Below are 14,122 nucleotides of genomic sequence, written 5' to 3' on the forward strand. Positions count from 1 at the left end.
AGAATTGAGTCTGGTTTTGAGTATTCTCACCTTGCTGGACTGTTATCCTAAATATCAAGAAATACTATACTTACTGGATTTCGCTAACCAATGTTACCATAATAAAAATAAAAAATAAAAATAAAAATAGATAAAAATAAAAAATAAAAATAAACAAAAAAGTACTCTGTTTAAGAAGCGGATACTACACAGATTGTCTGCAAAGTATGTACAAATAAAAATTATAACTATGAAAAAAAAAAGAAATACTATACTGATAGAAAGTTTGCCATATCAGATTGAATGCATATTGATCCCAAGATATAATGTGAAAATTATATTAATAACAACTTTGATAATACTTGTCATTTAAAACTAATTTTTTCAATTGTAAAAATGATAAATTATAAAAGTAACCATATTTTAACAATACAAAAGTTCGTAAAGAAAAAAGCCAAGTCTTCTCTCCATCACAAACTCTAATCTCACTCTGATATAAATTAAAGAGTGTGGTATGTAATCCAATATTTTTCTATGCAGAATCAAGCAAACACATGTCAACACACAGAGACTTTACCCAAAGGGGCTGATAAACCATAAATATCACTTAGCACTTTTTCCCCTTACTTAGTCCATCAGCGACTTCCCACCAGAATAATAATATAGAGCTAACCCATTCTTTTTAACAACTGCATAATATTCCACAGTAGGGTCATATCGAAATGCCCTCAACCATCGACCTGTTGAAGGATAGTGATTCTAATGTTTTACCATTACAAATAATGATGCAGTAATCATCCTTATGCATTTACCCTTTCATATCCGTGTTTTATTTACGAGAAATAGATTCCCTCTAGGGATTATTTAATCGAAAGAAATGTCTTTTTTTAAAAAACATTGATAGGTAGTGCCACAAATCACACTCTCACCAGCAGTGTATGAGAGCGCCCATCTCCCCCAACTTGGTGCCAGCCCTGGATGTTATCAGTGGATTATTAAACGCGAGGTTTATAATCTTAGGTCTGGCGAATTTACCAATCCATGGCAAGGCCTGCCAGACTAGTGACAGAGGGCCTAAGGGAAAGAGAGCTCATTAGTTCAGTCCTTGAATTAGACACAACATCCAAAAGCCAGAGTAAAGGGTAAAGAATGTGGGTCCGAATCTACTGCTCTCAGATTAGTGAGCCAGACTGTGGAATGAACCGGAAGTCAACTCGTGCAGACGACGACTCACCCGGTTTTATCCAGATGCTGTTTCTTGTCCTGGAGTTCTCTCTTCAGGCTCTCTACTTCAACCTTCAGCTCGATGTTCTGAAAAGCACAGGAATTGTCATCACTAACTGCCACAGGCCCTCTATCCTGGAACCGGGTTCCCAATTGAGGCCTGCCTTGGTCCACAGGCCATCATCTCACCTCAGCTCACTTCATGGCCCTTCACTTAAATGTGGGTTTGGATAGATCGGTAACACGGTCAACCATGAACGAACCGTATGGCTTCAGGATTTCCCCGGAGCTCCTTACTCACCCTGCTAACCTGGTCATCACTGCCTTGGGTGATGGACACTGCCCAAGCCTGGCCACTCGCTAAAGCATTGGAGGACAGAACGCATATTAGAATAATTCTTAGTAATATAGGTCTTAGTAATGTAGACTTATACTGAGGTTATTGAGGTGAATCAGCAACAAGTCAGATCTGACAAGCAGAAAAAGGAAATAAAAACATCACAAGCGAAGTAAAGTATGAATAAAGACATGGGGAGATGTTATACATGAAGTGTCCCGTGCAGGGTAAGCGGCCTGAGAAATCAGAACAGAGGAGAATTTACATGAGTTTGTGAAAGTCACGCTAAGAAGACTGAGTAGTAATCAGTGGAAGACAAGAACCACCAAGAGGCTGTAGGCAAAATATTGCCACGATCAGGTCTGTGTTAAGGAAGGAATTTACGGCAGATGTGGAGACGATGGATAAGCCAGCAGATGACTGACCAGAAGAGGGATGGGGATATTCGGAGGCCAAAGAGAGAAAGACCCGAAAGACCTTTTAGAAGTAGAATCCATAGGGCTGGCTGATTTGTGAGAGATTTAGATTAGACCAGACAGAAGAGCAAAGCTGATACTGAGATCTGTAGCATGTGGGCGGCAATGCATAGTGTTAACCAAACCAGGGAACAGAAAAGGAAGGGCGGGTTTGTAGGGGAACCTACGGAGGAGCCTATACATGTCTTAGTTCCCGGATGGACTTTATTCAGGCTTAGAGCTGAGTGCACAAAGATGCGTTAGTTCCTTCTCTGATGAAATCCATAGCATAACATTAAACAGGGAGAATTTTATTAATACTATGATATGGGCTTCATCGTGTAGTGTGGTTGCTTTCCTTCTTAATGAAGGTAATAATGTTCACCCACAGGGGACTTTAAATGAGATAACGTACACGACACACCTAGAAAACCTGGAATACTGCCTAGCACACAGCTGCTCAACAGTCCCTCTTCCCTCCCCCTTCACTCCGGGGCTAAACAGAGCCAGTCGGAGACCCTGAGCCCACCAGGAAAAATATTTAAATCTAAAGGTAAGAAAAATGGAGGATGTAATTTATGTCAGCTCTACCTGTTCTAAATCCTACATAAGAAGATGAAGCAAATACTTGAATTAATTTGGTGAAAGAGTCACAGATTCGAAGACCTTAGCATCTATCGCTTCCAAGTCCCTCATTTGAAAGATAAGGAAATTGAAACCCAGCAAGTTCCTCTGGGATAAAAGCAATAACCGAATCCAGCCTTCCACACCAGCGTTCCAGCCATAGCCCAGCGCAGGAAATGCTGCCAATTTTTGCCTGATTTAGTAGAATGTGGTAAATTATAGAATTAGGAAATGTGCTCCATGAAGTGCACTCTTGAAAGACTATCTGGTGGCAGTGAGTAGAGCAGTCAGGAGCATAGGCCCTAAAGGTGAAAAGAGGGCTTGGCAAGTTACCTGCCCTCTCCAGAAGCCACAACCTCCTCACCTGTCAAGGAAGGATCATAATGGTACCTATCTTACAAGGCTGTTAAGGAGACTAAATGAAATAATGCACCAAAAGCACATTGCACGGTGCCTGTGAAGTGGCATGTAGGTAAGGAACTCGGCCATTAAGATAGAAATTGCTATACAATCCAAATGCACAAGTGCCATGCAGTAGCACATTTATTTCACGCACGAATATGTGATGGAGCAAAGTTCTAGAATAATTTTTAAAATTTCAGCCATTGACTGATGCGTGGATAAACAAAATGTAGTATATCCATAGAGTGGAATATTATTTGGCCCTTTAAAGAAATGGCACATGGCTACGACATGGGCGAACCCTGAAAACACTATGCTTAGTGGAAGAAGTCAGTCACAAAAAACCGCAGCGCATGATTCCATTTATATGAAATGTCCGGAATAGGTAAATCCACAGAGAAATAGACCGGCGGTTGACTCAGGGCCGAAGAGGGATAGGGGTTTGGAGAGGGATGGTTAGTAAGCTGGGTTTCGTCTGGAGCGATGAAAATGTTCTAGAATTGACCGTGATGACATTGGCACAACGCTGTGAATGTACTAAAAAACGCTGACGTGTACGTTGAATTGTATACTTTCACTGGGTGAGTTGTAATGGTGTGTAAATCTTATCTTAATTGTTATAAAAATGCTTCCAAAAGCCTTAGGAAGTTATAATAGTTGAAATGAAATGATAACTCCAACAGAGATTAGCACTGGATATTCCACAATCTTTTTCTGACTCAGCCCCTCCTCTCCAGCCCCCGTGGTGCCCACCCTGTTAGATGCTCCTTCCTTCTCACTGGGATCAGAGTACATAGTCTCACAACTGGGCTCCCCGACTTCAGTCTCTCCACCATTTAGCTCCGATGAGTTTACTCCCTTGAATCGAGAAAGCTTTTAATGGCTTTTAACTGCACGGCAATTACATTTTACACAAGTGAGCCTGATAATAGAGTCTATTCAAAATTCAACCTCAACCTACCTATCCAGCTCTATCTCCCATCGTATTCCACCGGCCTAAATGGAGCTCCCACACCGTCCTGTGCTTTCTCAGACCCATGTCACTGTTCTCCCTCATCGTTAAATGCCATGTCCCTTATGAAGCCTTATTTCATCTCCCCCATGAAGAGTCATTCCTTGTGCCTTTGATTTTTCATAATATCATTCTTCTTGAACTCACACGTTGACACATCATAAAGCACACTATATTGTGCACATGTCTTACTTACCCTTTAAAGTTATGGACTCCCTAAGGACAGAGAAAACGGTGGCACCAGTCAGTGCTCTGCTCCTTAGCTTTCGCCTTTCACTTCGGGGATGATGTTAAATGGGTTTCTGGACAGGCAGAACCGGAAAGGCAAAAACGCCTCTCTGCCACTTACTGGGTGACTGTTTTTGTGTTAGTTACTTAACCTCTTAGAACTTAATTTCCTCATCTATAAAATGGAGTTCGAAAAATGACCTCGAGGGACGTAGTGAAGGATAAACTAAATAACCTGCATAAAGAACCCAGCACAGTGCCTGAGTCAAATAATTAGCAGTGACTAACCTGAGGCCCTCACAGTGCTTTGCACCTGTTTGTAGTAAACACACTGAATGAGAAAACCAATCAACAAACAGGAACAGAGGGACAATAGGCAGAAATGGAATGACGATTTGTTTACTGAGTGCATAAAATGAGGATAGGAGAATTCTGTGTGATCACGCAAAAAAAAACTTTATATCTGAAGCCTTCAAAAGACTTTCTCTGCTTTAAACTGAGAATATTCTCTGGAGGTATATTATTAACCCATTGAGATAAAAGGTTGCTAATCTGAGGCATAAAAAGGAGAAATAATTGCCCGAGGCAACTCTGAGTCACAAGCAGAATTTCGAATACAGCGAGGATCCCAGCCTCCTCTTTTACCTCTCATCCTCCCCCCAAAAGGGCTGAGAACACTCCACTCCTGTGCTTACACCGAGACTCAGACACTAGTGAAGATCTCCAGACCCTAAAATGGACTTTTAGAGGGAAAATTGAGCATGGACCAAGTATTCGATGGCATTAAAGCATTATTTTTAAGCTTCTTGGGTACAATAATAGTACATGGTTATGTTTAAAAACAAAGCCCTTTATCTGTTAGAGGTACCTTTTGATGTCTTTCTAGATACAGTTCTATGAAGTGAGGAGATGGGGAGGCCAGAGACAGCAGAATGTTGGTAATTATGGAAATTGGGTGACGGGTATATGTGTCCCCAGCACATGGGACAGGTACATGGGAGGTACTATTCTCTTTATCTTGGTGTTTATTTGAAAATTTTAATAATGAAAAGTTAAAAGAGACGTTTTCATCACAAGAAGGTGTCCACATACTTTTTTTTATTTTCCGTTCACACTTCTGGAATTATCTAAAGTAAGGTCATAGATAACAAGCACATTTGGCTCCCGACAGCATGTTTTTTCAGCCACCAGGCTTATATAAAACAGCGGTGCTGAGTCTACTTCCCAATATTGAGGGAATAAAGAAAATAAGCCTGCCCCTAAGCATCTCTTAAATTTGGGGGGGGGGGCGGGTCTCAGATGACAACTGAGTCTGCGTCACAGGGAGGAAGGAAGAGATGCAGAAATAAATTACAAACAAGATGCTGCGAGAGAGGAATCTGCACCTTCTTTAACTGTGCAGATTGAACTACCATGAGCACCATTTTCTCACTTCATCTCTTATCGTCGTCTGTCTCTTCAACTCTCACGGTGCCTCATCTCCCTCCTCTTCCCTCTCCCCCTCCCACCTTACACGACTCCAATTGTACCCTTCTGGTCTCAGAGGCCCCCGGTGACATTCGCCATTATCCAGCAGCATTCTTCCTGGTAACCAGAATTGCGAGTGATGGTAGTTTGTGGCAAGAGAGTCTCCATGCCTCCTCCAGCCTTTGCTGGCACCACCCTCCTCTCCCGTCAAACAAGGGCTTCTACGGATTGAGAAATCGATCGGATGAGTGCCTTTGGTGCCACCATGGCTTTGCCTGAGTTGCTCTTGGCCTGTGATGCCTTTTTTCCTCTTTCTAAGCTGTTCTTCGCTATGGTTCGGCTCAGACATCCCCTCCTCCAGTTAGCTTTCCCAATTCCTTTCTCTGCATTCCCGTTGCCCTTTGTTTATAACTAGGATGACTCTAATTTGACATCCATTCTGGGACTCTAACATAATGAGAGTGAAAAGAGGCCCTAACATAATTATGTCAGGACGACAGGCAAAACTTGGGACTGTCCTGAGTAAAGCAGGGCTCATGGTCATCGACATCTATGTTTGGTACAGCACTGACCTCACTCTGCCTCAATTAGTTATTTAATGTCTGGCTTCCTTTCTAGGTTTTATGGTCTAGAAAAGTACTTTGCGCTTAGCATCTCTCTGTATATTTATGGAATAAATACTCTATCTACAGTCTTGAATTGCTAACTTACATCTTTTTAATGTGAATACATTTTTTTTTCTAGAGTATTACAAAGAAATAGGATTTATTTTCTTTTTAAAATGTTTCGAAAGCTAACGTACATTTTCGCTTTGGTATTTAACTTCGCATTCTTGTGCGTGTATTTATTTCAACTAATTTTCAAGTATTTTGAGGACAAGGAATATGTCTTGATATTTTATATCCCTCATAGTTTGCTGCTGGGATAAGAGCAGGCACAAGGAAGGAAGGAAGGAAGGAAAAGTAAGTAAGTAAGTAAGTAAGTAAGGAAGGAAGGAAGGAAGGAAGGAAGGAAAGAAAGAAAAACTCGACAGCATAGCAGCATACATTCATTGATAAAACTAGCAAGTAAAGTACGTATTGGAGATTACGCGCTGCCAAAACCAAAGTGTTTTTCTTGGCTTTAGTCCTCGACCTCAAGGAGCTCTCAGTGTGATCAGAGGTGGATTAGGATAAGCGAAGGAAGGAAATGGGCATCGTACCTTCGTAAGAGACTAGGAAACAAGCCAGAGAGGAACAGACCCTTCATAAAAGGGTCTTTATTGGGGATAAAAATAAATATGGCCAAATCCCACTCTAAATCAATTCTATAAACTAAAGGAATTCAAAAAGAAATAGTTTAGCAGAAGGAAGAGTCTCAAACACTCGCGAGCAGACCCTGGTATAATTCTTGATTATTCACCCAGTGAAAGTAACTCTTGGCTGTTGGTTTTCTTTTATAGTCTTTTCTTTTTAGAGTCATATCCCAATTAGGAAAAGTGTAGTTCATAAATGTATTTTGTATGCAGAGTGAATTTCTTTTCTAGGCTTCTCCGATACTACTGGGGCAAAGCCATCGCTCTATAAAACAGAGTAAAGTACTGAATATTTTCATAGGGGGTTCTCTCTGTCCTGAGGGACAAGGGACAGGGGCTGGTCCCTGCACAATCTCTAGAAACACACTTTAGTACCTTCCAAGGGAGTTCTTTTGTATATAAAGTTTCTTTCCATTTACCCAGTTTTAAAGCTTTAAAATAGAACCTAGTGTTGTCTAGATATTTGGTTCTGTCATTAACTAACCGTGTGACCTCAGACTAGTCACCACCAAAGCTTTACGTCTTTATACAGTCATTTAAAATGAATCAGAGGCTCTCCCTCTTGCCTGTAAGAATTATAATACCACCCTCGTGGCTCATCTTCTAGGTTGATGCGAGATGCCTAGCAGAAGGTATTCAAATGCAAACATTAAGTCCTATTAAAGAGAAAACCAGAGGCTCAAAATGGTGTCCCTTGCGCTAAAGCTCATGACACCAAACCTAGATTTCATACCTGACCTAATTGCTATTTCAGTCTCTCCCAGAAATGTACTCTTAATCAACCAGTCTGGAATTTTCTGGCCAGCACCAATGAAGTCATCTGTCACATGGGCCCTCTCCTTCCCCCATAGAAAGAAGAGGCCATCTGCATGATAACAACCCTCGCCTTTCTTTTCCCTACAAAAGATGTCAGTGGTCTAAAAATAATCCTTCTCTTTTGTTACTGGCTCCCTCTCCCCACCCTCCTTCTTATAAAAACCTTCGCCTACGAGCATCATTCGGGTTTCTAGGTGGGGAGCTGCTGGATCATGAATCAATTAATAAAGCCAATTAGATCTTCAAATTTACTCAGCTGAATTTTGTTTTTTAACGGTCCCTAGACCCCAGGATGGAGGAAAGACTTTATCCAGAAGTGTGATTTCTACCTTCCTACAGATTCCGCATTAACTGTCTTCTACGAGGTGCAGGTAAGCCCAGAATCAGACACTTAGGGTGCCCCAACATTGTGACAAGTGTCCTTCACTGTCAGGGAGAAGACAGCAGGGCAGTGTTCACAGCCTCCGTAACCAGAAGACTCTACAAGGCCGGGCGCTTTCCTGCCAGGGCCTGCTTTAGTGTCCCCCAAGGAGATGGAAAAAACCAAGTGGAAAAGTTTCAGTTTATACAATATAAAATGCAAGGAGCCACATCCAAGTGGTAAAACTCCTCTGGTCAGGTCACTCCTTCAAGTCCAACCCACAAACAGTCCTTAGAGTTGGGGCCTGAAAACAATACCATTCTCTTCCCAGCCTGGTTCACCTTGAGTAGACAAACACAGACAGCCACATCTGAGCAAGTGCTGAGGCTGTGGATGAGTTCTGAGGAGGTCAGGTGTTTGAACAGACACAGCCAGGGTGTGTGTGTGTGTGTGTGAGAGAGAGAGAGACAGAGACAGAGACAGAGACACACAGAGAGACAGAGACAGAGACAGACAGAGACAGAGAGAGAGAGAGAGAGAGAACTAGCTCGTTGGGTAGAGGACAGGGTAACTGACTTGTGAGATGGCAACATTTATTTATTCACTTCTTTTTTCATCAAATATTTACCAGGTGCCTACTTTGGATGTGCCAGTTACCCCTAATAGATACTAGAAAGAGTTGGCAGCCATAATCACAGTCGTCAGGGAATTTACAGCCTATGGGGGCAATTAAATAGTTGATCAGAGCAGAGCGGGGTACAGAAGGGACCCAGAATCAGACAGTGTATGAAAATGCACAGAAGCGGCAGCTATAAATAGCAACAGATACACAAATCAATGCAGGTCTACTCCAGCCTTAGCCTCCAAGGAAACACTCCTAGACCCAACTCAAGACGTGTCATACCTTGGGGTGTCCTTCCTCACAGCTGCCCAGTTCTAGTCTCGCAGGGGGTGAGGGATATAAATCTAAAACTGCAGGACTGCCAGGGAAAAAATAAAGAATCTGGTACTTGGGGCAGCGGTATGATACAAGGCAGAGTGTAGACGTTAGATCCGAACTGGCCTGATTTCAAATATTAGCTCTGTCACATTTTATTAGGTTGAATCATAGGAAAGTACAGGTATGACACCATTTTTTATAGTTTCACATAGTTCACATAGTTCAATGTAGTTCGTCTTCTGTATTATAGAGGCAAATTCTTAACCTAAGTTCTAGTTCCTTCAAGTGCTAATAACCACCTTTCAGGGATATATTGAAAATTTAAATGAGAAGCGGTAAAGAAAATATCTGACATACAGTAGGTGTTCAATAAACATTTGTTTCTCCAAAGGCTAGGTAAGATGCATGAGTCGTAAGAAGGAGAGAGAGAGCTATTTCTGGTCAACACTGAGCTGAGAAACCCAACAAAAGACAGAGTAAAATGAGGCATCTTTGGATTTTGATGGGGAGGCCGTGCGTGTGGCGGGGCAGGAGGTCTGGGGGGCTTTCTGTACCTACTGCTCGATTTTGCCGTGAGCCTAAAACTACTCTAAAAAATAAAGTCTATTAAAAATATGGGGGGAAATGTGGTGTTTGGGGCTTGTTTAATTTAGACTCTGAGCTCAGAGGTGCCCACACCCCACACTGCCTCGGTTCTCACGTGGCTCTCTGACTTTGACCGTTCTCGGTGCGTCTCGAGCTCTGCCTTCCCTAGGGTCTGCTAAAGTCTTGGTGGCGTCCCAGAGGGCTCTGTTGATCCGGCCCACGTGAGCTGGCAAGTGCGACGCCGTCGGCATAAATACCGATGATCTCAGCGCTCCTCTCCCGGTCCCCAGGACATTCCTCAGCAGGACGGGTCCCTCACTTGGCTGGAGCCTCTGGGTCCACAAATAGGTCTGGCTGGGCTTAATTTAGCAAAGTGCAGGCCTCCTATGGAAGCTGGCGTGAGGCTGGAGCCCCAGGCTCTGGGCACCTGGTGTGGAGACAGGAGCCCAGCCCCCCAGAAGGGGCGGGAAGGGCTGCTCCGAATGATCTCTGCCCCTCTGCTATTAAGGAAGTGGCGCTCAGGGGAGCCATCCCGCGTTTTCCTTGACTTCTCTTTGGGTGACAGGTATAGAACCGGGAACGGAGTGAGAACTTACTTAGAAGTGAAAGAGTAGAAAAACGATATGATTTTTTCTACAGATAAACTGGCGCACGGGAAATTTATGGCCGACTAAATATTTTTAAATTATCTGTGGCATCTCACGTGGTCTGACATCTATCCGACATTATTCAGCTCACCTCCTTTGTTCGATCTCGTCTCCAAAAAAGATAAAGCCACTGACTGGTGTCCTACCAAGTCCAGGACCGTTTTTCCTACATGGAGGCCTCCATCCCAGCCTGGAACCTAAGTCGCTCCTCCCTTGGAAGCCTCGCTGTGTCTTGGAGCCAGGTCCTATGATCAAGCAAATCTTCTGAAGCTGTACCTTTGCTTGGGACCAAAGACACCTCCTAAGACTCTACACCTACGCTGCCCAGGATGACAGCCACCAGGCACGTGGAGCTATTTAACTCTCGAATGTGACCAGTCCAAACTTGAGGACTTTGAGACTAAGTACACCCTGGGTTGCAAAGGCTAACCATGACAAAGGAATATAAAATCTTAATTTTTTAATATCGATTTCATGTCAAAATAACATGTTAAATATATTATTAACATTAATTTCACATATTTCTCTTTACTTTTAATGTGGCTCTTAGAAATGTTTAAGTTTCTTCTGTGGCTTGCATTATATCTCTATTGGGCAGCACTGCTCTGTATGATATTAGGAAAAAGACGTACTAGCTTTAAGTACATCATGGGAAGACATGCTCTGACCTGTGTCACAGTTTATCCTGCGGTATAAGAGAAGCTTTAGGAGTTTTATGGGGTTATGGCATTCATCAACCAACAAAATACAGATGTGACTCCGGCTAATTATAAGTGAAGCAAAACCATAAAGAGCGGTGATAACATACCAGACACTGAGCAGGGGGCAGGTCACAGTACAACCTAGACTGTAAGTGCCAGGAGGGCAGCGACGTCCCTCCAATTTCTCATTGTGTCCCCATTGCTAGCACAGTGCCCACACTTAGATGATTATATCTTTATCAAATGAATGAGTGCTGTTCAAAATAAAAACACAGCCCACTCTTGAGCCTCGCTGTCCAGAATGTCCTCTTCTTAAACTGTTCCCTTTCTCCATTTGTTTGCTTCCTACTTCTGCCAACTGTTCTCTTGGAGAGAATGTTCAGTTCCAGGAAGAGCTGGAGGCTCCCCTGGAGAGTTCCAAAGCACAGCTTCTGGGCCTCTCACGTGGAAGAGATAGAAAAGGGTGGAAAGGTGGTCCCCTCTTCCAGCTTTTCTGTACAGATGAGGCTCACTTGCAACTTCTTGAGTGTTTGCGATCAATCAACACACATTTTTTGAGTTTTTATTATAGGCTCAGCAATGTTGGAGATTATGTTGAAGGCTACGGAGGAATTCTGAGATCAATCCACTCCACAAAGGCTTTATAATCTAAAAGGAGGGGTAAGAAATGTATACGGTGAAAAGACCGTCGTCAGCCGGGGATTAAAGAACATGTGCCAAATAATGTCTCTGAAGTGTCGCTGTTGGAAGAACTCAGAGAGCGAAAGATGACTCCAGGCAGCAGCAACGAGGAAAGGCCCACCTGAGCAGGTGGGATCTGAGCTGGACTCTGAAACTCGAGTAGGGTTTGGACAAGCAGAGAGAAAGGCTACAGGTGTTCCAGGTGGGGACAAGGATGTGTCAGCTGGTATTAGCTCACATGAAGGAAAGTGACTCACTCTAGGAACATGTTTGAAAATATATAATGGGAGAATAAAGCTTGCTTTCCACCATCGAGACTATCGAAACTCGAAGAAAATGCCGACAGCCTCCTACTGCTCACGTATCGGTCTTTCCACTCGTGACCATGTATCAACCCGCCATGGTCCCATCTAAAGCCAAACCTTCCCCTTATGCGTTAGGTCCCATTCTCTCTACCTCTCAAGAATAACATCCAGAACGCCTTCCCTTCTCTCCTCCTCAATATTTCACTTTCTGCTGAAAAATTTTGTTGATCTATCTTTTAAAAACTCTTCTGTAAACCCCTTACTAGTTACTGTCCCTTTCCCTTGCTCTCCTTTGCAACAAAACTCAACGCCATCTGTCACACTCATCGACTCCAGTTCTTCTCCCCTCATTTTTTGCTAAACCTACTGCAGTCAGGCTTTTCCTCCATCGGTCCACCCGAACTGCCCTGATCAATATCACTGATGACATTCCATGCGTCACATCCAAAGGCCAGCCCTGGGCACCACACTCCTTGCGCCATCAGCAGGTTCCGAAGGCTGAGCCCTCCCAGGACACACTTTCTCCACTCGTCTTCCACGACGCTAGACTCTTGGTTTCCTCTCACATCACCAGTTGCACCTTTTCTAGTTCCTTTGCTGGTTCGTCCTCCTTCCCCAAACTATCAACGTTAGAGTGACTCAAGGCTAAGCCTCTGGTCCTTTTCTCTCCCTCCCGGTAGGTCTTATACAGTCTCATGGCTTTAAATGCCGTTTATATGCTGACAACTCCCAAATTTGTATTTCCAGCCCAACCCTTTATCCAAAACATCATATATATACACACACACACACTCAGCTTCTTCCTTGAGATCGCCACTGGTCCAAATGTCCAGCAAACGTCCAACAAACACCTCAAACACAGAATGTCCAAGACTGAACTCCCGCCCTCTACCTTCAGACCTGCCCTAGATACCCAGCCTTCCGTCCCTGTTTCAATTAGGACAACTCTACCCTTCCAACTGCTCAGGCCCAAATCCTAGGACCTCCCTTGATTTCTTTCTTTCTCTCACATTTCACACCCAATTCATTAGCAATAGCTTCTCCCCCCTTCTCCCCAAGTCCACTGCTGTTACCTTCCTCTGATCACTGTCGTCTCTCGTGCAGTCACTGCAGTGGCTCCCTCACAGCCCTCTGGCTTCTACCCCGTCCTCCTACAGCCTATTCTCAATACCATAACCACAGAGATCTTTTCAATAGTCAGATAGGGCTGTCATTGTTACATCTCTCCTCGCTCAAGTGGCTTCCCTTGTCAATCGGAGGAAAAGCCAGAGTCTTGAAAATGATCCAAAAGCGCCCGTCTGATCCGCACCAGCCCCGTCACCTCCGAGGCCTCACTCCCAGCAGCCTCGCCCTCTTTCATGCTGCCTCAGCCTCCATGGTGGTTCCTGCCTTTTCTCTGCCTGAAATGTTCTTCTCCCAGTTATCTGTTAGGCTAACTGCCTCATTTCCTTCAAGGCATGACTTAAAAATCATTTTCTATGGCCTAGCCACTTTGGAAAACAGTTTGCCACTATCCTATAAGTTGAAATACATGATTATCTGACCTAACAATTCCACTATTGGGTATTTACCCAAGAGAAGTAAAACAAAGATTTATACATGAATATTCATAGCAGTTTTATTCATAATAGCCAGTCACTGAACACAACCCATGTATATTCATCAACGGGAGATTGAATAAACAAATTGCATTATATTTATATAATGGAATACTATTCAGCAATAAAAAGGAATGGACTACTGACACAAACAACATAGATGAACCTCAAATCAAATGCTAAGTGAAAGAAGCAGAATCTATACTGTATGCATCCATTTATATGAAAGTCTAAACCAGGCTACAGACGGAAAGCAGACCAATGGTTTTCTGAAGCGTGAGAGGGTGCCAGTGGGACACGTGGCAACTCTTCTGGGTGATGGAAATGTTCCATCTCTTCATTGGGTTCGAATTCATCAAACTGCATTCTTAATATTAAGCTGATTTAAACAAAAAGATGAAAAGAAAAACAGAAATGATCAAGGAAGTGGCAAGGCAAACAACCAAGTGCAAAGGGTGAGTCAGGG

General features: G+C 43.3%; 1 protein-coding gene across 3 annotated transcripts in view; it reads right to left on the bottom strand.

Moving 5' to 3' along the window:
- Positions 1 to 1,190: 1,190 nt before the first annotated feature.
- LOC111744616 (myomegalin-like) overlaps positions 1,191 to 14,122 on the bottom strand; it is a 91,825-nt gene continuing 78,893 nt past the window's right edge. For all 3 annotated transcript variants that reach the window (XM_023535319.1, XM_023535327.1, XM_023535318.1), the window contains exon 5: positions 1,191 to 1,290. In XM_023535319.1, coding sequence (XP_023391087.1) covers positions 1,210 to 1,290 — 81 coding nt within the window. In that variant the 3' untranslated portion in view covers positions 1,191 to 1,209. The remainder of the gene's footprint in view (positions 1,291 to 14,122) is intronic.

Source organism: Pteropus vampyrus, unplaced genomic scaffold, assembly GCF_000151845.1.
Source record: "Pteropus vampyrus isolate Shadow unplaced genomic scaffold, Pvam_2.0 Scaffold6, whole genome shotgun sequence".
In the NCBI taxonomy this organism is placed as follows: domain Eukaryota; kingdom Metazoa; phylum Chordata; class Mammalia; order Chiroptera; family Pteropodidae; genus Pteropus; species Pteropus vampyrus.